General features: G+C 48.8%; 1 protein-coding gene across 3 annotated transcripts in view; it reads right to left on the bottom strand.

Moving 5' to 3' along the window:
• The window catches only part of Pcnx2 (pecanex 2), a 175663-nt gene that overhangs the window by 29178 nt on the left and 118928 nt on the right, over positions 1-27557 (bottom strand). For all 3 annotated transcript variants that reach the window (XM_026412957.2, XM_026412947.2, XM_077802720.1), the window contains 2 exons: positions 19883-19941; positions 15636-15851 (listed from right to left, as the gene is read on the bottom strand). In XM_026412957.2, the coding sequence (XP_026268742.2) occupies positions 15636-15851; positions 19883-19941 (275 nt within the window). The remainder of the gene's footprint in view (positions 1-15635; positions 15852-19882; positions 19942-27557) is intronic.

Genomic DNA, 27557 nt, shown 5'->3' with positions numbered 1-27557 from the left:
AAAGGCAGCTGCAGAAATGAAAATACCTGAATAAAATAGTCATTCAAAGTGTAATTAACAAGGAGAGAAAATACAGGAGGTAGAGGGAGTAGCAGTAAAGAACGTGGATGTGAGAGTCTCTGGGCAATTTCATTTTGAGAGAGGCCTGCTTCACTGCAGGCCTGCGTCAAGGAATTACCTGTTGTGAGCCAATAGTTAAAGATGTTTAACTCATCTAAGATTTTCTCTGGAGATACCATTTGAATGCCAACCCAGAAGAACATTATTTTATGGGAAGCAGTAGTGACTAAATAGGGCTTTAGTCACTACAACTGGACGTTGCTCAAGGTGTGCACCTGGTACCAGCTAGTTTCCTCATGAATAAAATGAGCTGTTGTGAGGCTGAAATCCAACAGCACATTCAAAGTGATGAGTAACCCCCAAAGGTGGTAGTTAGTACTGTAATTTTCACTAATTCATGAACTCCAACACCAACCCAGCACTCACACTTGATTGAAGCACAAAAACTTTTACTACAGCCACTCCTACCATCTCTTTCTTTGTAATTCCATGTCACATTGTCAGGTACTTAGGACATCCTAATATGATGGAATGAATGATAGAATGGTTGGTGGAATAGATGAAGGAATAGATAATGGAATGTATGGGGGAATGGCTGGTGGAATGGCTGGTGGGAATGGCTGGTGGAATGGATGATGGAATGGATGTTGGAATGGATGGTGAAATGGATGGTGGAATGGATAGTGGAATGGATAATAGAATGGATGGTGGAATGGATGATGAAATGGAATGGAATGTAGGGGGAATAGTTGGTGGAATGGCTGGTGGAGTGGATGGTAGAATGGATGGTGGAATGGATGGTAGAATGGTTGGTGGAATGGTTGGTGGAATGGAAAGTGGATTGGACCCATGGAAGAATTCTGCTTTAACTTACTGTATGCACAGGCAGCGTATACCCTATTGAGAAAATCCATGGCATGCAACATACTGTATTACATTGCATATGAAGACAGATAAAGAAAGGCTACGTCAGACTAGTGAGATGATCATAAAGGTACTGAACCAAATTACTTTCCTCATTGATCAAAAAGGCCAATGACTTGAGAACAAGTTGTTGGGGGCAAGGGAAAAGAATTATTTGGAAAGCCAGCAAACCAAGAAGATAGAAGATTCCTGTGGGATGCAGGTATGTGTGGGGGGCCTTGTAAGGAAGCAAAGGGGGAAGGATTGATGACAGGAGATTTCTAGGTGCTGTTCCAGTGGCCTTCAGCAGAAATTTGTCTCACTTGCTCTAATTTTGGTGTCTTTGGCCTTGAAGGGGAGGGGAGAGACCAGGCAAGTCTCGTCAAGTCAAGCCTGCTGTGTAGCTCTGGACAAAACGTTTCTCAAAAGATCAACACATTTACACGTAGAGCTGAACAGAAATCTGACCCAAAGGTTGAGGCAGCAAAGGAGACAGACAAAATCTGAAGAAGATACCAAGACATGTCATCCTGATCCAGGCACCCATCAGACATCTGTAGACCCACGGGAAGAGTCAGCGTTTTCAGCAAAATCCACCTTCCAGTCCCTGAAATAACCCAGGAAGCTGTTATCACCAAAACCCCCCACCTAGAAGCTGTGTCTACAGCACAGCTAGTGGGAGAATAATAATGGATCACCCAGCTGTGTGGACACCCAAATTAGTGACTTTTACATTTAACTAAAAGCCAATGAAGACAGAGAGTTTATTAGGTTTTCCCTCAGTTACAACAGTACGTTAGAGACGGACACCTACAACCTTCAAATAATAAAGCACCTTCTGGGCTGTTGGACACAGTCTGTGAGGTAGTTCATGTTTGGAAGGGGAAAGCAAGCAGGCTGTATCCTAGAATGAGATAATGATGGTTTCATTCGGGTCTGAGGACGGCACTTCTCTCCCCAAGATGTCAGTGATTTGGGTCTTAGCTGAAAGCATTCTTTCCAAAAACGTTTCACAGGTCTCCTAGTTCATCTGCCACATATGATTTGTCTTCCCTCTGCACATGTGTGTAGAACACACAGCTGGACTGTGAGCAGGGAGCCATTCATACTGCAAGCTCCAGGAGTCTTCCCACTGACCTGCCAGGGTCCCTTGTGGGGGCCATCTCACAGTGGCACATAGGTGATGCTGGCTTGCACAAGTTGATAATGTAATTTAGGAAGAAAGTTTTCTTCCAAGGAGGAAGCAAGGCTGTTTTCAGAAACAGGAGACACAAGGAAGAGGCCTACCGGATGTTTGCACTTGAAGGGATCGGCTAGCCTGGCTGAGCTCCAGAGCTCAGGACATGTGAGTTCTTGTCAGTTCTCTGGCTCTGCACTCTTCCAGCCCACTCTGCTACTGACCATGTTGGGCTGGAAGCCAGGGACAGGCCACCTTAGCAGACCAGGAGGGCTGGAGGTGTGTGGGTGAATGCAGGTATGCAGCCAAGCACGTGTGTGCGTGGTCCTGTGTGTGCAAGAAAAGACGGAACCGGTGGACGTCCAACCCCTGTGACACGAGTCACCACAGCGGCCTGCTGGGCAGTGGAAGGGCAGTCTGCCATGAAGGACCATGCAGGCGTGACAGAGAAGTCATAGCTGCCAACAGGGGACACACAGTTCAGGGTGGTTTCTGTGACCTGCTCTGAGGAGCAAAGGGCTGTACAAGATCACCCTGGGAAGGAGTAAGCTGGAACTCTGGTTTTGTGGTTGAGATGCAAAGCAAGGCTCACATTCTCAGCAAGGCTCACCAGGCTCAGAGAAATGCCTTCCTTGGAAGGAAGGCTGAAGGTCAAGCCACTCCTGCACTGTGAGGACCTTCAACAGCACTGGGGGTGACACTGAGCTGGCGGGGCTGCCTCCCGTGTTTCCCTCTGCACCTCGAATGTGGCCGTGTTCTCGTGGTCTAAGTCAGTGTGGCAGAGAAGCCATGTAGTCATGATTTTTTTGATTAGTTTTGGGAGACTCTCAAGTCCTTTAGCTCTGATGAGAATGCCTAATTAAAGCCTGGAACTCAGAGTGTGAGCGGATGTGCCCAGCAGGCCCCAGATGCCTGGCCACACGGGAGACCTGCGGCTTGCTGAGCAGCCGGCGTGGACAGCTGCCCCTCTGTGACGGATGCTCCTGTGGCCACCTGGCCTCTTCCTGCTCCATTCCTGTCTCCAGGCTGCTGGGTCACACCTGCCAGTGTCAGGCTGGGCGGGCCTTATTTATACCCATCTGATTCCAAAAAGGAACAAAGTCCATCTACCACAGCATCCACATGTGAAAGCAAGTGATAATTTACATAAAAATAGGGACAAGAAAGACATGAGGAGAGACAGAAGCAGCACCAGGGTCCTGTCACCTTCTCCACACCCTGCCAGCTACTGGTGGCAGTGGGGGTTCACTGCAGGCTTCCCAGAGCCAGCGCAGAGAGCAGACCGAATGGCTCCTTATGTCCTTAGGACAAAACAACCAACTGCTTGGAAGATCGTAACTATTTCTGGCAAAGACACCAGAGAGAGGCTGTCCCCAGGATCCTCATAAAGAGAGCACATGCAATATGGTGACAAGTCCTCAATAACACTGCACAAGCTGTTTTAGCATTTCAGTGTGGGGCAATGGAACCCGTCAAAGCAAAAGCCAAAGCTCCCTTGGGGGTGGCCAAGTTGGGCCAGTCTTGGCTGTGTGCTTCTCCAGAGAAGCTTCTGGAAACCGGAAGGCTGGGAGAGCTTTGAGGAGTGTAAATCCCACTCCAGCTTCATGTTCTGATGAGTATGGAGGGGTGATAGCTCTGGGGCCAGACCCTGGAAGTGACTGGATCATTAAGGTGGAGCCCTCATGGTGGGAGTAGTACCCTGTAGGAAGAAGCACCAGAGAGCTTGCTTCTGCCACTCTCACCCCCCAAGTGAGGACACAGCACCAAGATACTCTCCGCAAACCCAGAAGCCATCAAGGTGGCTGACCTTGAGCTTGCCAGACTCTGGGACTGTAAGGAGATATTTGGTTGCCTGGGCCACACGGTCTGTGGTACACTTGTTACAGCAGCCCTCGCTGACCAAGGTCCCTACCTAGCTTGGTCAATTATGATGTGGTGGATGGCAGGGACTGCTGATGTCTCTCCCTGATATGCCTGGGCCTGTGGCTACTTTGTGTAGTGGTCAAGCCACACTCAACGTTAGCCAAGCTGGAGGTAGGGCTGATGTTCTCTTGGGGAAGATGGGAAGTCAAAGGGGTTACCCGGCAGAAGGTCTAGCAGCCAATAGCCAACCACCAGTGCTGCCTTCCATCCCAGACCACCCTGTGGCAGGTGTCACCTGGCTCAGAAGCCTCAGCCAGAAGACAGATCCCTGAAGGAGGTGTGGGGTGTCAAGGCAGAGAGCGCAGGAGACATCTGAGCCTAATGTCTGTAGGTGACAGGCAGGCGGTGGGATGTTCATGTACTAAGGAAACGTAGAGAAAAAGGTACTCAAGAAAGGCTTCCCTGCAGCCTCCAAGGTCAAGGGGGACTCAGGAACACAACGGTGATGGGGGAATCAGTCGCCCATTGTCCTACTTCAGGTGAAAAGGAGGGGACTGGAATTTAGGGGCATACTTTACCAAGAGGAGGTAAAGGGAGATGATGGAGTGCTGGGGACTTCAAACGGCACCTTGACCTTGGTGCCCTGCAACAGAAAGGCCACTGAGAGTCTACAGGGATCCGCCATCTGCAGCTAGAACCTTGTCTTAAGCCAGATGCACAGCACACTTTGACGAGGGAGACTCTTGGTCCCCTGAGCTTCCTCCCTCTCTGATATGCGCGCTCCAAATAACCTCAGTTGTCCCAAAGGATCTAACTGAAATCCACAGAGAACCCCAAACTCCAGCCACATGGTGACATTTAGTGCTGTCCACTGCTGTTCCAAAATGTCTTGCAAAGACGTTCGTTCATTTGAACTGAGTTTTAAAGTGGTCGCTGCTTTCCTTGGCCCAGCAGCAGATATTGGGCAGGTATCTTACATATACCAGGCAGAAGGGGAATCATAGGACAGAGGAAGGGTGAGTAGCCCACCAGGCACAAGCAGGCCCTGACTGCAGGGTGGACACAGCCACAGCTATGGTGTAGCCAACACTTCTGAAAACGCAGGCGGGATTCACAGGCACATACCTTGGGGTGTGTCAGATAGATTATTACATAAATGTGTTTCCTTCTGAGATCACGAATTGCCCAGGGCTACCGCAGGGTCATGCTGAGCTCCAAGCAGCTCACCCTCGAAGCCAGGAGCTCACACTTCATGCTGGAAGTGCAGATGTGTGAGGCGGGGCCCAGGCCCGGCCTTCTGGTGGCCCATGGTCAGCTGCATCCCAGCACTATGCAGAAGGCTCACGGGGAGAGGGGGGACATCACACTCCTAAGATAGAGAGCCCTAAGCCTCTGTGCCTCTTGGAATCAGAGACATCAAGTGCTGTTTGGAAACAAATGAAATGATATCATGAAAGACTTTAAAAGTTTTAAATGGTTGTCACTTTCAAGGTCACAGTGAGACTTCTGCATCTTCCATGTCATAGGGAGACTTTCCTGCCCCAGGACAGAATCCTTGAATCTAAAGAGTGCTCAGGTCCTCTATCCTCAGCTCCCTGGATCGGGGGAGCTCCCTGCCTGTGTTAGATTGCTCAGATTTCATTCCTTGGAAAAAATCATTGCAGCAAGGATTTTATATCTTATGTGACAGACCCATAGCCAACTTCGTACTGAATGGGGAAAAGCTGAAAGTGTTTCCTCCAAGGTCTGGAAGAAGACCAAGGTCTCCTCTCTCACCTCTCTTATTCAATATAGGATTAGAAGTTTTTAGCTGCAGCACTTAGGTAAGAGAGAGAGAAAGAAACAGCATGCAGAGAGGAAGGAAGTCACCACATCCCAATCTGTAGAAGATGCAATTCTCTATACAGAAAAACTGAAGATTCCACCAAGATGGGTAAATTCAGGAAGGTTGCAGGATACAAAATCAACATACAAAAATCAATGTAATTTTTATGCACCAATAACAAACTTGTTGAGAATGAAACCATGAAAGCAACCTCATTCACAATAACTACAAAAATAATAATAACAAAAATACCTAGGAAAAAAATTTAACCAAGGAAATGAAAGACCTCTATATTGAAAATCACAAAACACTAATGAAAAAATTGAGAAAGACAAAAAAAAAAAAAAAGGAAAATCCCATTTTCATGGATTGAAAAAATTAGCATTGTTGGAATATCCATACTCTCTGAAGTGGTTTACCAATTCAGTGTAACCCCCACCAAAATACCAACGGCATCCTTCACTGAAATAGAACAATCCTAAACTTCAGATAGAAGCACAACAGATTCTAAATAGTCAAAACACTCTTGAATAAAAAGAGCCGAGCTGGAGGTGGCATGATAGCTGATTTCAAGATACCAGAGACCATAACAACCAAGCAGCATGTTATTGACACAGAAACAGACAGACAGACCAATGCAACAGAACAGAGATTCCAGAAATGAACCCCCACATTCCAACAAAAGCTCCAAAACACACCCTGGATAAGGATAGCCTCACTGATGACTGGTGCTGAGGAAACTGATATCCCTATGCAGAAGATCAAAACCTGGCAGCTCGCTCCCACATACACAAAACCAATTCAAGATGGAGCAAAGACCCAGCTGCAAGACCTGAAACTACCCAACCACTAGGAAAAACACAGGAGACACTGGTGGAGCCAATGATTTTCTGGAGAGACCCAATGGTACAGGAAACAAATGCAAAAGGAGACCAATGTGATCACAGTGAACTAAAAAGCTTCTGTACAGTAAAAGAAACAATCAACAGAGCGGGGAGGAAACCTACAGAGCAGGAGGAAATATCCATCAACTATTCATCTGAACAAGGATCTATGGCTAGAATACATAAGGAACTCGAAGGCCTTAACAGCAGCACCATCACCAACAGCAAGCAGCCAATTAAAGAAGAGGCAAAAGATCAGAACAAGCATTTCTCAAAAGAAGAAATGCAAATAGCCACAAATACATGAAAAAGTGCTCGGTGTCATTAGCCACCACAAAAAATGCAAATCAAAACTGCAATGAGATGCTATCGCACTCATTATAACAGCTATTGTAAAAAAAAAACATGCTGATAAAGATGCAGAGAAATAGCACCTTATGCTTTGCTGGGGGCAATGTAAATTAGCAAGGTCACTATGGAGGCTCCTCAAAAACTAAAAATAGAATTACCCTGTTATCCGGCTATCCCACTCCTGGGCATGTATCCAAAGGAAAAAAAGTCAGCTCACAGAGGAACTCCTGCATGCCACGGTTACCACAGCACTACCGCAGTAGTCAAGCTATGGACTCAGTCTTGGTGCCCATCAACAGATGAACAGGCAAAGAAAATGGGGTGTATATGTCCAGTGGAATACTATTCAGCTATAAAAATGAAATCCTGCCACGTGCAATAAAACAAATGGGCGGGAGGATATCGTACCAAGTGAAAGAAGCTAGACACAAAGAGATGCTCTCCCTCTTACGTGGGAGCTGGAAGTCACTGACCTGATGTAGGACAGTGATTTCCAGAGAATGGGTGGGAGGGGAGACTGAACTGATCTGTGCCGGCTATGTGCATGTGTGGAAATACCATGCCAGACCCCGTGACCACATACAATGAATGCATGTTAATAAAAATAGAAAAAAAACATTAAAAAGAATTTTATATTTCAAAGACTCTGAATGTACCTTAAGATTTTTCAGTAGGAATAAAATTCAGTAGAGATCTCAATGTCTTACAGGATTTATTTTTCTACCTATTTTATTATAAAATGATGTACTTAAAACTTTTTACTCCATTTTTTTAAGAATTGGAATTCCTGTCAGTGAGGCTCCAGGGCAGGCAGACATGGTTTTATTTACTCACTGAAGTCTGCCAAGCCGCGATCCTCCTGTGACCTCACCAACATTCCATCGTGATGCTCAAACGCTGAGCTTCCCCTGCACAAGCAGACTAACTTTCCAGAGCCTGCAGCCTCCCGAAGCCACCAGGGCAGGGAACAGGAAGCTGAGCTCCTCCCTGCGGGTCCTGCCTGGGACAGCCATCTCTCCATTGCTGGCCACACAGTTGCCATCATCATGGCCAGCTCACAGCTGCCTGGTGCTCCTGTTCCTAATTGCTCAGCACCTACTCAATAATTGTGTTCTTGAAATTAATCCAGCCTTAATGATGGGGAAATTGGCACCATCAGTGCAGTGCCATGGTCAAGGTCGTGGAACAAGGTCAGGACAGGCTTGTCCTGCATTGCTTCTGTGAGCGGTGTCTTGCCGAGATCCAGTTCCTGTCCTTTTGCAACAGTGGAGTCTTAAATATGACCTTGAGAACCCGGGGGAAGTGTGTGGTCTGGAGTGCAGTATAGGAGCAAGACGAAGCCTGTTAGAATAATTCATAACTTGTTTGCTCTGGTGAGCAGAGCAGAGATTTTTTTATTATGATTTCATACCCCATGGATCCTCATTTTGCTTTAAGATCTGCCCATAGGAATAAAATTTTCCCTATGATCCATTCCACAAACTAGATTTTAAACCTGCTGTAATACATTTAAATCACACAGCACTGTTTTTCTCCAAGAATTTTTATTTCACAACAGCATCTATTTATATGACATTTGTCAACTTGTCAAATAAACAGTGATGTCTTGGCACCTCATTTAATGCACAGGGCAACCTGGCTATGCAGATGCAATTTCCCCTTCTATGAATGAGAACATGGGCTCTCAAAGGAGACTTTCCTGTGGACAGAATTCAAATTCTTAGAATTTCAGATGAGTACTTTTCTTTTATTACACACTGTCTAATGAGACTTGATGAATCACGAGTAAAATCTTCCTACTTTTTTTTACCAGTTCATAGAAAACAATGAAATCAACCAAGTCATTGGTCCTCACTGGGCATCTTAGAAGCACAGCACGGCATGTTGGTGTGCATTGCACTGTCACCCTGTCTGGGACCAGTGTGACTGCCCACTCTTGACCCATGGGCAGGTGAGACAAACCAGCACTCTCCACTCTTCTCCCTGTGGGGTCCCTCCAGGCTCCCTTCTCCAAGAACCTTCCAGTGCAGACTGCTTCACATCCCACGGGAAGTCCACCTTCTTCCCAGACTTGCTATGCAGACAGTCTGGCCTAGTCTCACCTGTCAACAGGTCCCGTAATTTGAAATGAAGAGAAGCGCGCTTAGGAGTTTGGAATGGAGAGCGTATTTGACAGTAAGGTTTGGAGCCAGGGACTGAACAGATTCCTCGTGCTATGTGGACTTAAGAACCAGGGACTCCATGATGATCTGAAAGTTGCCACAGAGAAGAGAGGATTCTAGATAGTTCCAAGATGAGCAGGAGAGCCCTGGTCAGGTTGCATCAGATGTAGGTAAGATGAGGTTACATGGAATTTCGAACCCCAGGCCTGTGATTCTGGGGTGTTAGCCTACAGAGACGGCTGACATCACCTCACACAGACAAGGGCAGATCCGGGGTCGGAGCTTTCCAGGCTGAGGGGTGCTGTGCATCCTGAGAGCTGGGACTCTGCTCTCAATGTCCCTCCTGCAGGAGCTGCACAGGTTCCCTGGCTGCTGGGGCCGAGCGGCTGGAAGTGTTCCACAGAGGGGACCACACTAACCTTTAGGACCACATTCTGGTAAAACCAACTTTTTAAAAATTTCAACAACCCAATGGATTTTCTGAAACATGGTGGACTTCTTCTTCCCTATTATTTTGTTATTTAGCTAGTCTTTTCCCTCCCCTTCTCCCTCCCTCTCTCCCTCCATCCTGCCTCCCCAGAGGACCCTGGACTTGGACACCACCCGTTAGCCTTAGAACCCCTCCACATTTCCAGCTCTTTTCCTATGGCATCCTGACTTCAGTGGTTTCTGTCCTCTTCCTGGCCCACAGTTCCTGGGACCTGCCACTGGGTCTCTTCCCACCCCGGGGTGGTCTCAGCTGGTGCTCCGTGGCCAAGTGCTGTGCTGCGGCTGTGATCACACCCCGGCACACATCCCTAGCCCCTGTCTGTCTCTCAGTTCATAGTGCCACTTGGCTTGACCCCCACACTAGGTGACCAGCCTTGTCCTCCCAGGGTTGCACCCATGAAGACAAGTGTGGCCAGAAGACCACACAGATCTCAGCAGTCTCTGTGAACTGTGACCACTCACTGGTGAGCTCCCCGTGCCGCCCAGCAACATGCTCCACTTCCAGGTTCCCTGCCCTCCCCTCCTGTGTGGTCCCCTCATCCACCTGCCTGCACTGTGAGCAAGGACCTCATCAGGGCCTGCTTCACTCCTCTTTGACACCAGGCGTGGCTCAAGCCCTGGGTGGTCTCCAACAGCACCTGCTCCCCAGGGAGGGGTTATACTCCAACTGAGGCAGGGGGAGACTCCAGCTGCCCCAGGGACATCAAGCAGGGGCAACTTTTCTGACTCTGGGACCGACAGGCTACAGAGCTGGAGAGGAATCAGGGATCCCACCAAGGCTGGGAGGCAGAAATCCAGGCTCTGTGAGGCCATGACACCTGGGATTCTCTGACAGGATTGTACTGTGGGTACGCAGTGTTTTGTGAACCAAATAAATACTATGGTACAAATTTCAAGTCAATACTCAAAAGAAAGAATGAAAGGAGACAAGTGGCCAGGGGGAGAGGCTCTGGTCAAAAAACAGAGGCCTGGGGCTTGGGGGCTCCACTGCTGACTGGCAGCAGATTCCTGGTCTCCTGGGTTGCCTTCCCAGGGGCCAGGTGACCAGGGGACTGTGTTGTCACCTTCAGACCTGTGCTCTCCTGGCCCAGAGTGCACAGGCATCTGGTAAGAGGCCCTCCTACGCCTCTGGCTCTTTGCTCCTGTCCTTGGTCCTCAGCTCTTCACCCAGCATCTTCAGTCACTTGGCCTGTTGTGGCAGCTGTGAGGGCCCATTCATTCTCACCCTCTGCTTAGAGAGGGGTTCTCCCTCCACACAGGGGCCTGACTGGCTAAAGGACAGAAACACAATGAAGAGATTGTCGCTTCCACCTTGCTGTGTCCACCCACTCGAGATGGTCAACTGGGGTTATCATCCAATGGACTCCATTCCTTTTGAAAAACTTTGAACTTGGTGCCCTCAGCCTGTTGGCCTTCTCATGTGGCTTGTCACCTGGGCTTAGAGTCAAAGCTGATGATTAACCATGACATTCCCCCTAGTGGTTCCACAGCCAGTTGGAGGCAGGTAACACGGGAGAACCCAAGGGCAGCAGGACTACACACCTGATTTCTTAGGCTAACAAGAAAAGACTTTATCTCTATTCTGAAATACGTGGACTAAAAAGATGTTGTTCTTGATGTTGAGTCCATGTTAATTACTCACTACAGCATTAGCGAATCCAAGCAGGATATGCCGTGGACCGGGTTTTTCCTTTGGGCTGCCCAAGATCTAAGCTTCCAGGCCATGTTTGGGAAACCGTGCACAGTGCCGCAGTGGTTCCCCAAAGCCTTTTGCTATTTCTCCTGGGTGCTCAGTTGAAAAGCGTTCCCCAGCCCATCAATTCCCTGAGGACAACAGAACGTAGATGAAAATGTGATATCCGTGGTTTAAGCCTGGCCTATACGTCTTCCATTCAGTCCTCTGGTTTCTGTGAGCTCAGCACTAACATGTGAGACGGCCTTGGAAGCACAGCACTAAGAAACGGGCGGAGCCTCCATTGGCCAGGATCTCTGCTGGGGTGGAATGGACCATGCCCTTCCTGACCATGGTCACTCTCTGACTGGACTCCATGCAAAATGCAAAGCAATAATCTACCTGTCTTTGGATTCAGACACTACCGTGACAGCAGCCAGCATGTTCAGTCCATGGACTCGTGGGTACGTCTTGGTGAGAGGGGATGGCCATCTGCTATGGCGAGAACCGAAAGTCTCCTGTGTACCCACAAGGCATATGTGTGACCTTGGCTTTGTCAGTCTGACACACTCACTCCAGACTGTGCCTCATGAGCTCGAAACCCAGAGAGGCCAGGTCACCAGAATCACATTCTGGAAGGAGGTGGCGGCAGGGAAGGTTCTTCCATCCACATTCTGGGAACAGCAGTATCCGGTGTCCCGGGCTCATGGTGCTGATGATGTGAGGGTAGGGCCTGGTTCCACTGGTGTAGATGTGACCCTTCCCAGCGGCGGTGTGGTTCTAGACATGGCATTTGCCCAGTGGCTGCCCAGCCGGCTTTGCCAACCTGCTCCCAAGTCCGTGTCCTTTGACATAACACCCGGCAAACCCTTCTGCTAAAGTCAATGAGAGCTGATTTCCTTAGCTGTGGCTAACCACTCCTACTGACAGTGTGCGTCACCAAGGGGAGGAAGACAAGGGGACTTTCTTGGCCCACTGCCTCAGGAATGGGCCTTTCTCTAGGGCGTATTTTTTACTTCTTGAGACACAGTCAGGGCCTGGGATACAGGTCAATGGCAGAGCGCTTGCCTGGTGTGTGCGAGGTCCTGGCTCCATCTCCAGCACCACAAAAGGAAAACAGGAGAAGCAGAGAGAGAGCCAGGGAGGCTCGTTCCTGCTGGCTCCTCTAAGCAGGCTTCCCTTCTATACTCCGACTGCCTCGGGCTGTGCTGAAATAGATTAAATTCTACCAAAATAAAGCCTGCTATTTGGGGACATAGGGAATTCAAAAGAAAAGCAAAATGTGGAAAAGGAAACTTGGAACAATGTCCAAGGAGGCCAAGTCAACAGAGCCCCATGGGAATGCTGGAGTCCATACTGCAGACAAAGCAGAGCAGTCATTCCGGGTCAACTGGACTCTCCTGCAACCAAGGCACGCTTTAGATCTTGTCAAGCCACAGGCTTTTTTTTTTTTAATTTGTAGATGGATACAATATCTTTATCTATTTTTTTTAATGTGGTGCTGAGGATCAAACCCAGTGCCTCAGGCATGAGAGATGAGCGCCCTACCACTGAGCCACAGCCACAGCCCACTACGTGCTTTTTAAAGTCCCCACGTTCCACCATGAGTCTAGAACTAGGTCAAAGAAAACATCCTGCACGAGAGCGAGTGGGATTGGGGTGGTTTCTCTGGCTCTTTACCTTAAAACATCATTACTGTGCCAAAGTGGCCCTGTAGCCAGGGGACAGTCCTTTCAGTGGTTGGGTGGAAGAAGACAGATCAACCAGCCATGGCAGAGACCGGCAGTCTCGCCCAACATGACCACTGCCTCCTCCCATCCTATCTGAGGGAACCCAGGGAGTGTGGTGTGCTGCTGCCACAGCCCATGGGAACATGCCTCCTGCCACACACCACAGGGCAATGAGACAGGGACGTTCCCCGCCTGGACCTAAGCTGTCCCTGGGAATGACTGACCACTGGAATGTGGCACAAAGGTGCACCTGTTCCAGAGGCTGGGCCTCAGGAGGCCCTGCAGTGTCCCCTGTTCCCTCCTGGAATTCCCAGACACCCAGGCCAGTACCTTGTGGAGGAGACCCAAGGTGGCAGTCAGCCCTGGATATGGCACCTTGGGCCCTCCAGCTGGCTCATCTGCAGGCTGAATGCAGCCAATTCGTGACCACAAGGGAGAGGCCAAACCTCACGATGGTGGGGAGCAGGCTGCCATGGCTCTGAGGCTCAGTCCTGCAGAGGCTGAGCTGCCAGAGGAAACTGCCGGAGGCAGACCAGGCGTTTACTATGACAGGTCAAGAGGGACTGAGTGGGACAGGGGCTGGAAGACAGAGAGGTTCTGTGAACTTTGGCATCTAATTAGCTTTGGACCTTTAAACTTGGAGACTTGTCAAGTGGGCTAATGAGGCTGAAAAAGGCAAGGATTTGTGATAGAAATTACAATTCATATTCAGTGAGGTCGGCTTTCAAAGTTCTTCCCTTGGATTCCAGGAATCCAACTTAGAGGGAAATCTGTGGCATACACATGGGAGACATTTTGCCTCTTCCACTCCCTGGCACCTGCCCAGACTTGGGGGCATCCCAGCTTCTGGGATTCTGCCGCACCTTGAGTTTGACCACTGCCCCCGGCCTGATAGCCCTCAACCCAGCCCCCTCCTCCGATGCCTGAGGCTCACAGATGCACAGAATGCACACCTGAACAGACCAATTTTGGAACAAAAATTGTCTTTCATACAAATTTATTTAGGGATTGTTATGATTTGGATGTGAGGTGTCCCCAAAGCTCCTGTGTGAGACAGTGCAAGAAGGTTCAGAGGAGAAATGATTGGGTTGTGAAAGCCTCAACCCAATCAGTGCATGAATCCCCTGATGGGAGTCACTGGGTGGTGACTGAAGATGGGTGGGCTGTGGCTGGAGGAGGTGGGCATGGGGGCGTGGCTTCGGGGTATGTATTTCAAGAGCTGACCTTAGTCTCTGCCTCCTGAACATCATATGGGCCACTTCCCTCTGCCACACTCTTCCACCATGATGTCCTGCCTCACCTCAAGCACCAAGAATGGAGCTGGCTGTCTATGGACTGAGACCTCTGAAACCATGAGCCCCCAAACAGACATTTCCTCCTCTAATGAGGTCTTTTAGTCACAGCAGCAAAAACGCTACCCCTCTGCCATGGAGACACTCCATCTAGAAATTGGGGGTGCACTGCCCCCTCTTCTGCACCCCAGCGTTCAGTTCTGCTGTGTCCACCTCCTGGTGTCTCAGCTCTCCCTGCCCTCCTCTCAGGCTTGGGGGACAGTGGTGCAGTCCTGAGCAGCCTCCCATGTCCTGCTCTCTCTTTGGCTTCCCTGGACATCCTACGGGCAGCCAGCAAGCATTTCCAGAGCGTAAAGGGGTCCAGCCTCTCCCCCCTGCAGCATCCCTCATGGTTCCCAGGCCCTGGCTGCGAGATGGCCCATTGCCCGCCTCCAGCTGCCCCTGGTGTCCCTGCGGCCCCTGTGCTGGTCAGCTCCAGGCCCTTGTTCTCCTGGTGCTGCCCAATGCACACATTCAATACGTGTTAGTCCGTACCTTGGGCATGCTTCCCCGCTCTCCTCCACCTCACCCTCACCCTCTGCAGCAGCCTTCCATCCCACCTCAACTTCCTTCCTTCCTAGCACTTGCTGCGGTAAGTGTGTCGGCTGCTACCCCTCCTGCTCCACCACCTGCTCCAGCTCCCAGGGTCACACTCAGGAGCCAGGGAGACATGGTAACCACAAAGCAATGACCATGCATGTGCTGCCCTCACTGACATTAAATCCTCAGAATCACACCTCACTCTGTGGTAGCTGTTCTTATCGTCACTCTCCCTCTGCGGAAGACAGCCCTGTGACAGCCCTGCTCCAATGAGTTGGCTGATGCAAGACAGCCCCGGCCCCTGCGACTGGCAGCATCAGGTTCTACCACAGGTCCAGCTGATGACCTGCAGCCAGGGGTGCCCACCTCCACCCGGTGCTTCTGGGTTCTCCCCAGGACAGACCCAGGGCTCCACTTTGCTCATCCCCAGGTATAGGCATGGTTAAGTTTCAGTTCATTGTCCCCTGACTCCCGGGCTAACCTGCACAGAACACTCCCATTCAAGGTAGTGGTCACCAGGTCCCCAACTCTCCTTCAGTGGGACTGGCATTCAGTTATCCCTTCTTCCTGGTGGCCTCTCACTAACACTCTGCATGACCACAGCTCAAGCACCGAGTGCCAACACCACCCACAGTGAAGGAGTCATACCTCGGAATTCCAGTCCTCGAAGTTGAAAGGTGACAAGCCCATTTCCAATCTCAATCAGGTGCACAAAAGCATTGAGGTCATCTGAAGCCAAAATGAAGCAATCTCCGGAGCTGTAGTTGCCCCAACGACCAAGAAGGAGGTCTCCACAGAGGGACTCCTGCAGGGTCCTTGTCAAGTGCTCATAGAAGATGGAATTGAGGTTGTTGTCATCGCTCCCTACAGGCAGACAGGAACACAGCAGGTGAGTGCTCATGGAGCGTTTGGACCTGGGAAAAGGGCCTGTCCCTGGAATAAGGCGGACTCCCTGTACACCTCGAAGACCTGCTCTTCACCCCCTCAGTGGATGTAAGGGATATTATTACTCCTCTAGCTTCTCTGAGGCAGTCGGTTCCACACCAAGGATGGAACTGCCATCTAGAGGCCAGTGCCCTACAGATTCCTATCTCCGCTGAGGTCTCTGAGTTCCAGGCTGTGCACCCCGTTGTACTCAACACCTTCTCTGTGTGTCTCCAGTGCTGCTCAGCTTCCACGTGTACACGTGGGCACCCCTTGTCCACGTTCCCATCTGAGTGGCTGGCACCACCACCCAGTTAGCCATGACCACACTTCTTTTCACTCCTCTGTTTCATCCTCTTTAAATACTATTTGAATCTTTGTATGCTTCTCCATCTCTGATACCCCTAGCTCAGTCAAACTACCAATATTTCTGCTGTGGGCAGCCTCTGTTTATTCCAGGGACCTGCTATCCCATCCCAATCCTGCAGCAGAACTAGCTTTTCCAATTGAAGAGCACAGCATGATTCCCAGGACCCCTTCAGCCCATTCCTGTGCCTTCTCAATGCTCTTAAGATGGATAGGACTTCTCAGCCTGGCCTGTGAACTTCATCATTCACAGGAAAGAGCTAGGACTGTCCTGAGAAGGCTCACTCCCAGGGCCACACAAGTCACTGTGGTCTGGTCTTTGTCTCTGTCCTTGCCCTTGTACCCAGCAACATGAAACTTCCAGCTGGGGGACTCTCCCCTCCCACCTGGACCTGGGGGGACATAGCCCTGCCTGGACTGCCCTGGCACCCACTCTGGCTTATCAGCTGTGGCTCTCTCCTCAGACCTCAGCCCAATCACTTCAGGACAATCCTCTTGCACTGCGGCCTGCTGCTCTGACATGCCTGTGCTTTTGCTTTGTGTGTACATGGTTTTCGGTTACTCAATTAGTGTCTAATTTCTTGTCTGCACCACAATTTCAGTGAGGAGAAGTCTAGATATGAATTTGCTTGTTTTCATATCCCAGTCCTGGAAGAATTTGCAACTCATGATAGGAACTAACCAAATACCCGTTGAACAACAGGTGACGCCACAGAGCATTTTCTAGGGTCTCCTAGAGAAATGTTTCAAGGAAATGCCCATCAGGCACCTCCAGGACACTGGTTCCATCAACCTCACTAAGGTGCAATTTACAGACACTACACAGCACCCATTTTTATATATATGCTATCATACATGAATACAATTATCACTAGCATTATATGCAAGCTATGTTTACATATAATTCTATGCTTTATATGATACATATCATTATATTATATTATATTAATATATTGTATTGTATTATATTATGCTATATTATATTAAGTTTGTTTTAAGTATGCATATACATTTTAATTAGGAACACTTTATAGAGGGCAAATCCCTCCTTTCCGGTATCTCCACGAGTCCGAGGAAAGCATGAACCATGTGAGCACCACGTGGTTCCCTGACTCCCGGGCTAACCTGCACAGAACACTCCCATTCAAGGTAGTGGTCACCAGGTCCCCAACTCTCCTTCAGTGGGACTGGCATTCAGTTATCCCTTCTTCCTGGTGGCTCTCACTAACACTCTGCATGACCACAGCTCAAGCACCGAGTGCTTTGCCCCATGCTGTGTACCTCCTGTGCTGTGTACCTTGGAGGTCTGCTCTGCTTCACAGCTGGGTGTACTGCTGGGCACACAGTGGCTCACTTAGCCACTTGTCAGCTGAAGGGCTGTGTCCTGAGGGCGACTATGGGTAAAGCCAGTGGGAATGCTTTTGCTTTGTGTGTACAAGCAGGAGCTGTGTGAAGGTGAGACCTGGGTAGGGTGCTGTCCTCCACACTGGCCCAGCCACTTCTGCATGCCCCATCTGCCCCGCCCCGCTGTGGCTGAGTGTTCTAGCTCTGCACCCACCCGGGTCGGTGCTGTCAGTGCTACTAGGTGTTGTAACTTGGCAGATGGTGACACCTGGGAGTGGGGTAAGGAAAGGAAGGGGCAGGAGGGAGGTGGGTGATGGAACACCCTGCCAGGCCAGGGCTGCAGGCTGAGGCTTGGGGGTGAGCGCGGTGCATTTCCCATATCCTCCCTGCTGGGCTCCAACTCCTTCCCTCCCCTCTAGAATCTGTCAAGAGGAGGCTAGAAGCTTTTTTAGGAGAAGACTGGATAAACTAGGCCGTCTTCCTCGTCTTGTGGGTACGAGAAGCAGCTGGAAGTCTGGGAGAAAAGTAAGAGCTTCTGTTTTTGGAGTGGCTTTTCTTTGGGGAAGAAATTCCAGAAAGCCAGAGAGGCAGAGAGTTGCCCCAAAGAGGAGACACCTGAAATAAGAGTCAGGCTTACTCTGGTTGTGTCCTGGAGTGGAGACAGGTTCTTGGAGGTTGAGTAAATACTGCAGTCAGCCGAGTGCCCTGCTCTGTGCGTGGACACGAGCAGGACGACGGGTTGGGCAGTGACGATGCCCAGTGCACCCGCCTAAGGAAGAGCACCCCTGTCTCTAGGAAGTCTATGTGGGGATGCTGCTGGGTAGTGAATGTCCTTGCTGGGCATTCAAGACAGTTAAAGGCTGAACTGAAAGTGATGCATTTATAAGGTGACGGTGGCTGACGGGGGAACAGGGCTGCGGTCTGAGCTGGCTGGGAGCCTGACAAAGCTTCCCTGCCACTCTGCACATGGGAACACAGAAGCCAGCTTGTCCCTCTGCTGGCCCCACTTTCCCTGATAAATCAGCAGGCATCCTCAGACACTAATTAAAGATTACTTTCAGTTTCTAGCACTTTTAAAGGAAAGACCTGAAGGAGAAAATGAGCCTTTAAGTATCAAACTGTTTGGACATCTAAATAAAATAATTAAAACCACCAAAAGTAAATATTCAACTCAGGGCACTGTCTTAGAACACACTGACCGCACATCTACATAGTTAGCAGATGAAACGACAATTAAAACTAACTGAAAGCATGATGTGCTTGTGCAGTTGCCCCTGTGCCTGCTGTGGACATTCTGGGATGTTGGAGTCCCACAGCTGCACCCCAGAGCTGGGTCTCTGCCCCTCCTCCCTGCTTCTTCTTACTTAAAGTTGTACAAAAAATAAGCCTGTTCTCTCCAGGTACTTTCAGATCCAATGTTACACTGATCATCTATATGCAGCTCAAACACAGAGGGTCCTGACTTGGGATGGTCTGACCAGATGACTTTTAATTTTCCAATGACGTGAAACAATAGTAGCTCACTGTTTTCTAAATTTTGATTTTTTCCAGGTGAGCAATATGCAGCCCAACACTATCACGATGCTGAGCAGTGACAGCCAGCCACACGTCCTAGTCACCCCTTGAGAGTGAGACCAATAAAAATATCCACAGGAGCTGCACACATCTGAGGTCCCAGTGACTGGGGAGGCTGAGACAGAAGGATTGTAAGTTTAAGTCAGCCTCAGCAACTTAGTGAGACCCTGTCTCAAAAGAAAAAAGGGAAAGGGCTAGGGACATAGCTCGGGACATAGCTCAGGGAAAATTGACCCTGGGTTCAATCTTCAGTGTGTGTGTGTGTGTGTGTGTGTGTGTGTGTGTGTGTATGTATCTCCACCTCAGTTAAAATCAGCATTCTGCTAAGAGGAAAGAAGAGATAGTAGAGTTAAAAATAAGATAGACTGTGGCAAGACAGTCAGATAGTCTGCACTTCACATCAGGTTTAGAGCCTGTGTGTGATGCTGACCACACACAAAACAGAACATCCGGCAGCACTGGTCAGCACTGACCAAGCACCCATGGATCTGAGGGACAGAGGAACGCACCTCCACGCCCAGTAAAGACATGACTGTCTTCTTGCTTAGTCTTTTCTGCAGCTGGCAGAGTTTCCCCATGGGCATGATCCCTTCCATGGTCAATAAGAGTGTGCTCAATGCCCCTTCCAGGAGCTGTCTATGTAACAACACACAGCCACCCTGAAAAGAGGGCAGGAAAGATCTTACCTGGGTCCCTTTCGATTTGGACGGCCAGTCTTGTGTTGGAATTGTCCACTCGCCTCGTACTAGAAGGACCACAAGAGGGAAGAAGGCTATGTTAGGTCCCTCCATGCTAGATACCCCCTACAGAGCCCCAAGGTGGGCGGGACACATGGAGGAGATGGTGCCCGTGGACTGGGGGTGTGCTCTATTGGGACTGCACTGCGGGAGGAGGGGAGCTGGGGATGAGACTGACCTCTCCGGGACAGGTGGAGGGGAGAGGAGGGGAGCCCTGATTCTGGGGACGGCTGTGTCTTGTTGCCTCTTGAGCACAGACCCACAGAGTGAAAGAAAGGGGAAGCAAGGGGAAGCTGCTGCTGTGGGAACCAGAGGCAGCGTCCCCACAGGGCTTTGTCCACTAGACAGTGGTGCTGAGCAGGTGACACTGTGCACCTGCCTCCGTGAGTTGGGCACAGTCTCCAAGACCTTCCTGAGGGTGAACGATAAGAAAGAATCAGCTCTTGTAAACAAGAAGACAGTGTCTGCAGCCGTTGTGACATGTGGCCAGCAAGACACACACTGACTCCTATTCAAGCCTGACAGTGGCCCTGGGTCACAGCTTCTTGAAGACACTCTGGACGTGGCCACCCTTGCTCCTGAGAGGAGCAGACTCACTTCAGGCCTCTGAGAAACAGCTGGTCACGTCTCTGCAGATACCCTCCTGTATGGAGGCAGCCAGCCAACTCTATCCCAGACTGTCACCTGTCCCAGCTACCAAACACCTCCAAGCCCCTTATAGATGCCACAGCCTGCTCTGCTTGGAGAAACTGCTGAGCACCCTCTAGCTGAGGAGAAGGGTGGTCCCGTCCTGTTAAGGGTAGAACATGGAAGCGCTGTCAAGCCTGTGAGGCTCAGGATACTCCACTGGAGTGACAGTGGCAACTTCACATGGTCAGACCAGCAGGAGAGATGTTCCCCAAGACACAGCAGCACTGACCACAGGGGCTCACTTGGACGAGGACTCTAGGGCCCCCGATACACGAGGGCCTGGGCTCAATCTCCTGGCCCCCCCTTGCCAGCGCCCTGCCATGCTTTCTGGGCTCCAGTCCTGGGCCTCCAGTGCATATCCTCCACACGCCCCAACCTCCCTATCACCAGGACCATGGATCCTGTATGTGCAGCCCTCATTTCTCTTTCCACTCATGATCCTGCTGGACCCCGTGTCCCCCCAGTCTCAGTGTAAGAGCACCTCCTTAGGACGATGCCTGACCTCTGCTCTGGGTGTGACTTGCTTGTCCTGGGCTCTATTGCTCTCCCCCACCCCAGTGCCCCGTCATGGCTAATGTCAACAACAGGCACCTCACGCTCACGCAGCCCTTTGTGCATCTCAGGTCTGATCTGCGTGCTCCAGGCATCAAACACCCAGTCTCCCAGAAGTTGAGGCCAGGAGGTAAAGTGCCCAGGTCACAGATCTGCCGGCCAGTCGAACTAGGATTTGGACCCAGAGCCTAGGAGCCCAGACCCACGCCACACCCTGCGTTTCTGTATGGTTGTCTGTACGCCGCTCGTGGGAGACCCCAAACACCAGGAGGGTGAGAGCTCGGCTCCCAACTGAGGTCACTCAACAACGGATAAAGCTGCTTCTGAAGCTTCCTATCCCACAGGATCTGCTGGGAAGAGCAGGCCAGCAGCCACCGGTGCTGCACACTTGGCCTTGTGTTAAAATACATTGGTTGGCAAGCTGCACATGACTTAATGGGTGACTAGCATTTATCAAGAGAGGGCACAAGAAGAAACCTCAGAACAAGGTCTTTTGTGAACTCGTTTCTTGGAAATCGGAACAGAATAACAAATATTTGGAGGGAATTATAATTTGAATAAATGAAAAGGCTTGTCATCAGAAAACAAAAAAAGAATCCTTTTCCTTCCTTGTCTTCCCCAGACATTGGAGAACATCCTGTCTGGGTGTAGGCAAGACTCCACAGTGGGCAGAGAGGGCAATTCTGCCACGTGGCACACCACAGCTGAGACCTCAGCACGCTGCTCTGCAGGGCTCCTGGCTCCTTCCAGCTACCTCACAGCAGCTTTGAAAATAAGAGAGCCCAGGGTGTCAGGAAATAAAGCAAACAACAAAATTCTGTCTAATGAAGGCTGAAATCCCACGCCTGCATGGTTAGTCCCTAAATGGAATTTTAATTTCACCTTAAGACCTGGGACAAATGGAATTTTCAGCAGCAGAATAAACAATTTTTGAAGTGGGACTGAGCCAAAAGAAAGTCATTTGCCAAACTCCTTAGGGAATGAAAAACACCTTCTAAAACCATGTCCACTGGAAAGCTATCTTTCAGAGGGCTCTGGCCTTTCTGGAATGCACTGTGCTAAATTCTGAAGACCCGCAGATTGGCTGTGCCGCGGGGCCTCTGGCTCTCACGGCCCCTCTCAGAAGGTGAGTTGCTGGCCGTCCTGAGTAATTTGAGCTTTACTCCAGAGCCTTCCTCCTGTAAATCTGGTGCTTACCACTCAAAGGTGCTAATTAGCTCAGTAATTGGATTTCTGCCTTAACTGTCCTGTCGCATAACATCAGATCTGTTGCTCAGGGAGGAAACGGGGGCTTGGACCTCACCCCTGATCTCAGGGGGTGCACAGAGCATCAGGCATGCCTGCATGTGCCATCTTCTCAGCTCCTGCCTAACAAAGTCATCGCGCATTGCTGGGCAAGGCTGTCCCCAGGGCTGCGGGCCCATCTCCCCACAGGTCTCTCCAGAGAAGAAGGCAGCGAGGTTCCTCCCCAACCCCACCATGAACGCTGAGAGCAGAGTGGGCTTTCCTGCCTACAAATTGGCCTTCCCACCCTGGTCGGTCCCCCGGGCCAAACTGCTCTCTCAAACGGATTCATGAAGGCGACTTGAATGGTTCAACAGTAATTTTCTTCAGTGATACTACTCTGAACTCCCTGCTGTCCGCACACATGCACCTCGTGTGGCAGAAGCATTCCCGGGTGTTGACTGGAAACCATGGCTGCTGGAGTGAGGGGTTTGCTAGGTTTCCCATACAGCAGACCAACCTGGGGTTAAGGACAGATGGTGGACCTACTGATGGGCAGGACCACCTTAGGGGACTCCCAACAATAGGAAGGTGGCCAGCATGCCAGTGGAAGGCCCAACTCCTCTAAGCTGGACAGTGCACCCAGCCCTCCAGGCTTGCTGTCCACCTTCATGCCACTGCCACCAGCAGCCACGTCAGTCCTTGCAGAGCCAGGGAGGCTGGTCGTTCCTACAGTGGAACCACTGTGCACCTTGGAGACCTCACAAGGAGGTCCCAATGTCCTAAGGAGGCGTGTCGCACCGTGTGTGCGTGCTGGAGTCTCTCGGCCTTCATGTCCCTACCTACTTCTGGGCACGTGATGGTCCTGGGCTGAGAAACATGAACTTCTCTCTACCTCAGTCCTGTTTCTATGTTTTGTCAAATTTCTTTTTTTTTTCATGAATTTTGCTATTTAATGCATTTATAGTCACAGTTGTTTTCTTCTTTGTGAGTTCTGGTCTTCAGCATTGCAGAGTGTCCTGGATCCTAATGGAGCTGCTCAAGTTCATCTGTGTTTAACCAGAACCACAGCCAGGGCTTTGATCTCTATGCATTTGCCCACTGCTTTCTGTCATTCTCTTACTTTCCGCTTCTCAAGGTACCACATTAAGGTCTTTTCATTTGGTGTCACACTGTCTTCATGGTTTATTTTGCTTTCTAGTTAATTTTTTTATTTTCAAACACATGACTCTATGGTCTGATTAAAAAATAATAAAGACAAAGCCATGGGGTCATAAGTCATAAGGTAACACTATGGAAAACACAATTCTGAATAATCCATGGGTCAAAGGTAAAGGTTCAATAGGAAAGAAAATGTGCTGGACTGAAAGAAAAGAAAAATAAAGTATCCACATAAGCAGGCTCACTATGAGGCAGCTGTCCCCACTTGAACACAGAGCCCACATGGCCGAGAGGAGAACTCATGCCACCAGGGAGGGAGGGGAAGCCTCAGACCCCTAGTCTGTCCTTCCACCTCAACAACCTATCAAAAAAGACAGCAAAATAAACCCAAAGGTGGGATAAGGAAGGAAACAAAGACGAAAATGGCAGACAAGTTGGGAACAGTGAAGAATCAAAGAACAAGGAGAGTGTTCTGAAGATATTAATAAAATTGACCAATCTGTAGTAAAACTGACAAAGAACAAGAGAAGAAACAGAAATGATCAACATCAGTAATGCTGGCATTATTTCAGACCCTGCAGATATCGAAAGAGAGCAGGGAAGAGCACAAATAGTTCATATGCGTAAATTTTGGCACTTTAATAAAATGGACCGATTCTTCAAAAAAAAACAACCACGATTACCACAATCAACCCAGTATGAAGTGCATCACTCAAACAGCCCTGTAGCTTTAAGATCATTTAAGTGATCATTAAAAACTACCCCAAAACGAATCTCCAAGTCTCGACAGCCTCACTGGAAAATTTTATTACATTAAAAAAAAAAGAGCACCAATTACATATAGTGTCTCACATAAATTACAAGAGCAAGAGCTGCTTTGCAGCTCATCTGATGAAGCTGGAACTGCCCTGATACCCAAATCTGATAAAAGTAGCATGAAAAAAATAAATATCCTGCATGAATATAGATACAAAAGTCCTTAAAATGTATCAGCAAATGAAATTCAGCAATAGATTCCTAAATGTCTATACCATGACCATGTGAAGTTTATTCTAGAGTCCCAAGGCTGGTTCAATGTACAGAAATTAGTCACCATACTTTCAGGCCAAAGAAAAAAAATCGAATGATTATGTCAACTGATACAAAAAGGAAGTTGATAAAATCTATAAGGATTCATTTTTAAAAATCCTTTCTGAAAAATAGGAGCAGAGAAGAATTTCCTCACTTGAAAAAAGCCACCTACTAAGACCCTAGAACTGACACTGTATTTAATTGTGAAAGATTAAATGTTTTCTCTGTAAAGCAGGGAAAATTGCAAGGCTGTCCTCTTTAATTGCTGTTATTCACAAAGTGCTGGAAGATCTGGAGTAAAACAAGGCAAGAAAAGTAAATCAAAACCCAGCATTCAGAAAGAAGAAACAGAATGGTATGTGTTTGTAGAAGCCATGATTGTCTGCATAGAAAATCCCAAGAAATCTACAAACAAGCAAAACCAATCAAAACCTCCTAGGGTTCAGTGAGATTTCAGGGTACAAGATAAACATGCAAAAAAGAAATGTATTTCTAGTCATTAATAATGAACACATGGATACCCAAATTAAAAACATAATATATTTACAATCATTGAAACTTAAAAAGGAAATAGATGTGAATTAGTACAAACATATAGATGTTTTTTATGCTAAAGAACACAGAAATGTGATGGACTTAAAGGAGACAAGCAAGAGGAGAGAAATGTCATATTCACAGATTAGAAGATTCAAGACAGTAAACATATTGACTCTCTCCAAATTGAGGTAAAAGTTTCCACAATTTCTATCAACATTCCTACAAGATATTTTGTAGCCATTTAAGGAAGGATATCAGTTATGTACTCTGCAGAAAGAAGGTGGGGGACATGGCCGAGTTCATTTTATGAAGACGGTGCAATTGATTCCAAAACCAGACATAGTACAAACGGAAAAGAAAAAGGGTAGAGACAGAAAACTGCGGGCCAGCCCTCTGGATGACTGTGTGTGCAAAAGGGTCACATTTCTAGATCCGAGTTAATCTAAATTATATGACAGGAAAACATCCCACATTAGGTAAAGTTTCAAAGGAGCAAAGTGGGAGTGTACCCAATCTAGGACCCCAGGGGCCACAGAGAGGAAGACTGAGGAAGGACACGAAGACTGAGGAGCAGAGCGGAGAAGGTCCCACCAAGTGTGCCCTCAGGGCTCACCAAGCAGGCCCTCATAATGAAGGGGCCATCTCGGCAAGGCCGACTGGCTGGAGTTCACCATCGTGTCCATTTTGGGGTGTGACTGAGGTTTCTGGAACATTCATAATATTGTGCAGCCATTACCACCGTTTGTTCTGGATCCAGTTTCATTACCCCCCAAAGAAAGTTTGTACCAGTTAATAGTAACTTCCCGTCACCCCTGCTCCAGTGCCCGTCTGGCCTCATGGGTCTATTGTGGAAATTCCACATTGATGGCATCACAACATAGTGGGACTTTGGTTCCAGCGTCTTTGGCATATAGTGCTGTTTTCAAGGTCCACGCGTGTTAGCATGTGTCATTACTTCAGTCCCCTCTGTAGCAGGATGATTTTCTATTGTAAGGATTATGACACTTTGTGCACCCATTCGCCAGCTGACTAGCCTGAATTGCTTTTACTTTTCGTCGGCTGTGATAGTGCTACTATGAGCATTCATGCGCTGGTTTTTGTTTGGATGCCTGTTTTTGATTCGTATCTTCTCACTTTCTTCATAATGTCTTTGATCACAGAAGTTTTTAACTTGGATGAGGTCCAATTTATTTGACTTTTCTCTATTGCTTGTGTTTTATCAAAGGATACATTGAAAATTGTGAAGACTTATACTTTCTTCTAAGGGTTCTATAGTTTTAGTTCTTACATTAAGGTATTTGATCAATTCTGAGTTAATTTTTGTGTATGGTGTGAAGTAAGGACACAACTGCATTCTTCTGCATCAGGATCAAGATGTTTAAAAGGGTGTCCTACCCTCTACTGAATGATCTTGGCACCCTGCGAAAAGTCGGTTCACCACACATATACAGGTTCTTCCCTGGACCCGGAATTCCATTCTGTTGATCTGTAGGTCTGTCCTCCTGTCTACACTGCACTGTTTGTAGTAACACTGTAACTTTGTAGTCAGTTTCGAAGCCCGGAAGTCTGAGTCCTCCAACTTTCCCGCTGTTTTAGGTTGGCTGGTTATTTGAGGTCCATTGAAATTCCAACCTAGATGCCCTTCAATAGACGAATGGATTAAAAAAATGTGGCATTGATACACAATGGAGTACTACTCCATTGTGACAAAAATCATAGAATTTGCAGGGAAATGGATGGCATTAGAACAGATTATGCTAAGTGAAGCTAGCCAATCCCTAAAAAACAAATGCCAAATGTTTTCTTTGATGTAAGGAGAGTAACTAAGAACAGAGTTGGGAGGAAGAGCATGAGAAGCAGATTAACATTAAACAGGGGTGAGAGGTGGGAGGGAGAAGGAAAGAGAAGGGAAATTGCATGGAAATGGAAGGAGACCCTCAGGGTTATACAAAATTACATACAAGAGGAAGTGAGGGGAAAGGGGAAAAAAAACAGGGGGAGAAATGTGTTAGGAGCCACAGCAAAAATATTGATATAGGCACCTTTGGATTTAATGACTGCCAGCCAGCAATTCACATTCATATGGTAATTGGACTCATGCTGTTCAGCTGGGCCCATTTCTAGACTCAGGTTACTCATATCACTCTTGTAATGGGAGAGTTCCCATTGGTTGGAAAAGGATGGTAGGAGGGTGTTCCGGGGGAAGTGAAAAACCCCCCGGCTCAGGTAGAACACACACGTGGCGGACCCACCTGTTAGGGGACGCACACGGCCTCTCTCTAAATAAAACTTTGTCTCAGTTTGACTGGCTTGTGTTTTTGTGCCCAACCGGGTTGCAAGATTGCAAGCCCGCGTGCACTGACAGCTCAGCAGGGAATCGCTCAGCAGG

The sequence above is a fragment of the Urocitellus parryii genome, chromosome 9 (genome assembly GCF_045843805.1).
Source record: "Urocitellus parryii isolate mUroPar1 chromosome 9, mUroPar1.hap1, whole genome shotgun sequence".
NCBI lineage: Eukaryota > Metazoa > Chordata > Mammalia > Rodentia > Sciuridae > Urocitellus > Urocitellus parryii.
This window is presented reverse-complemented; position numbering and strand designations above follow the sequence as displayed.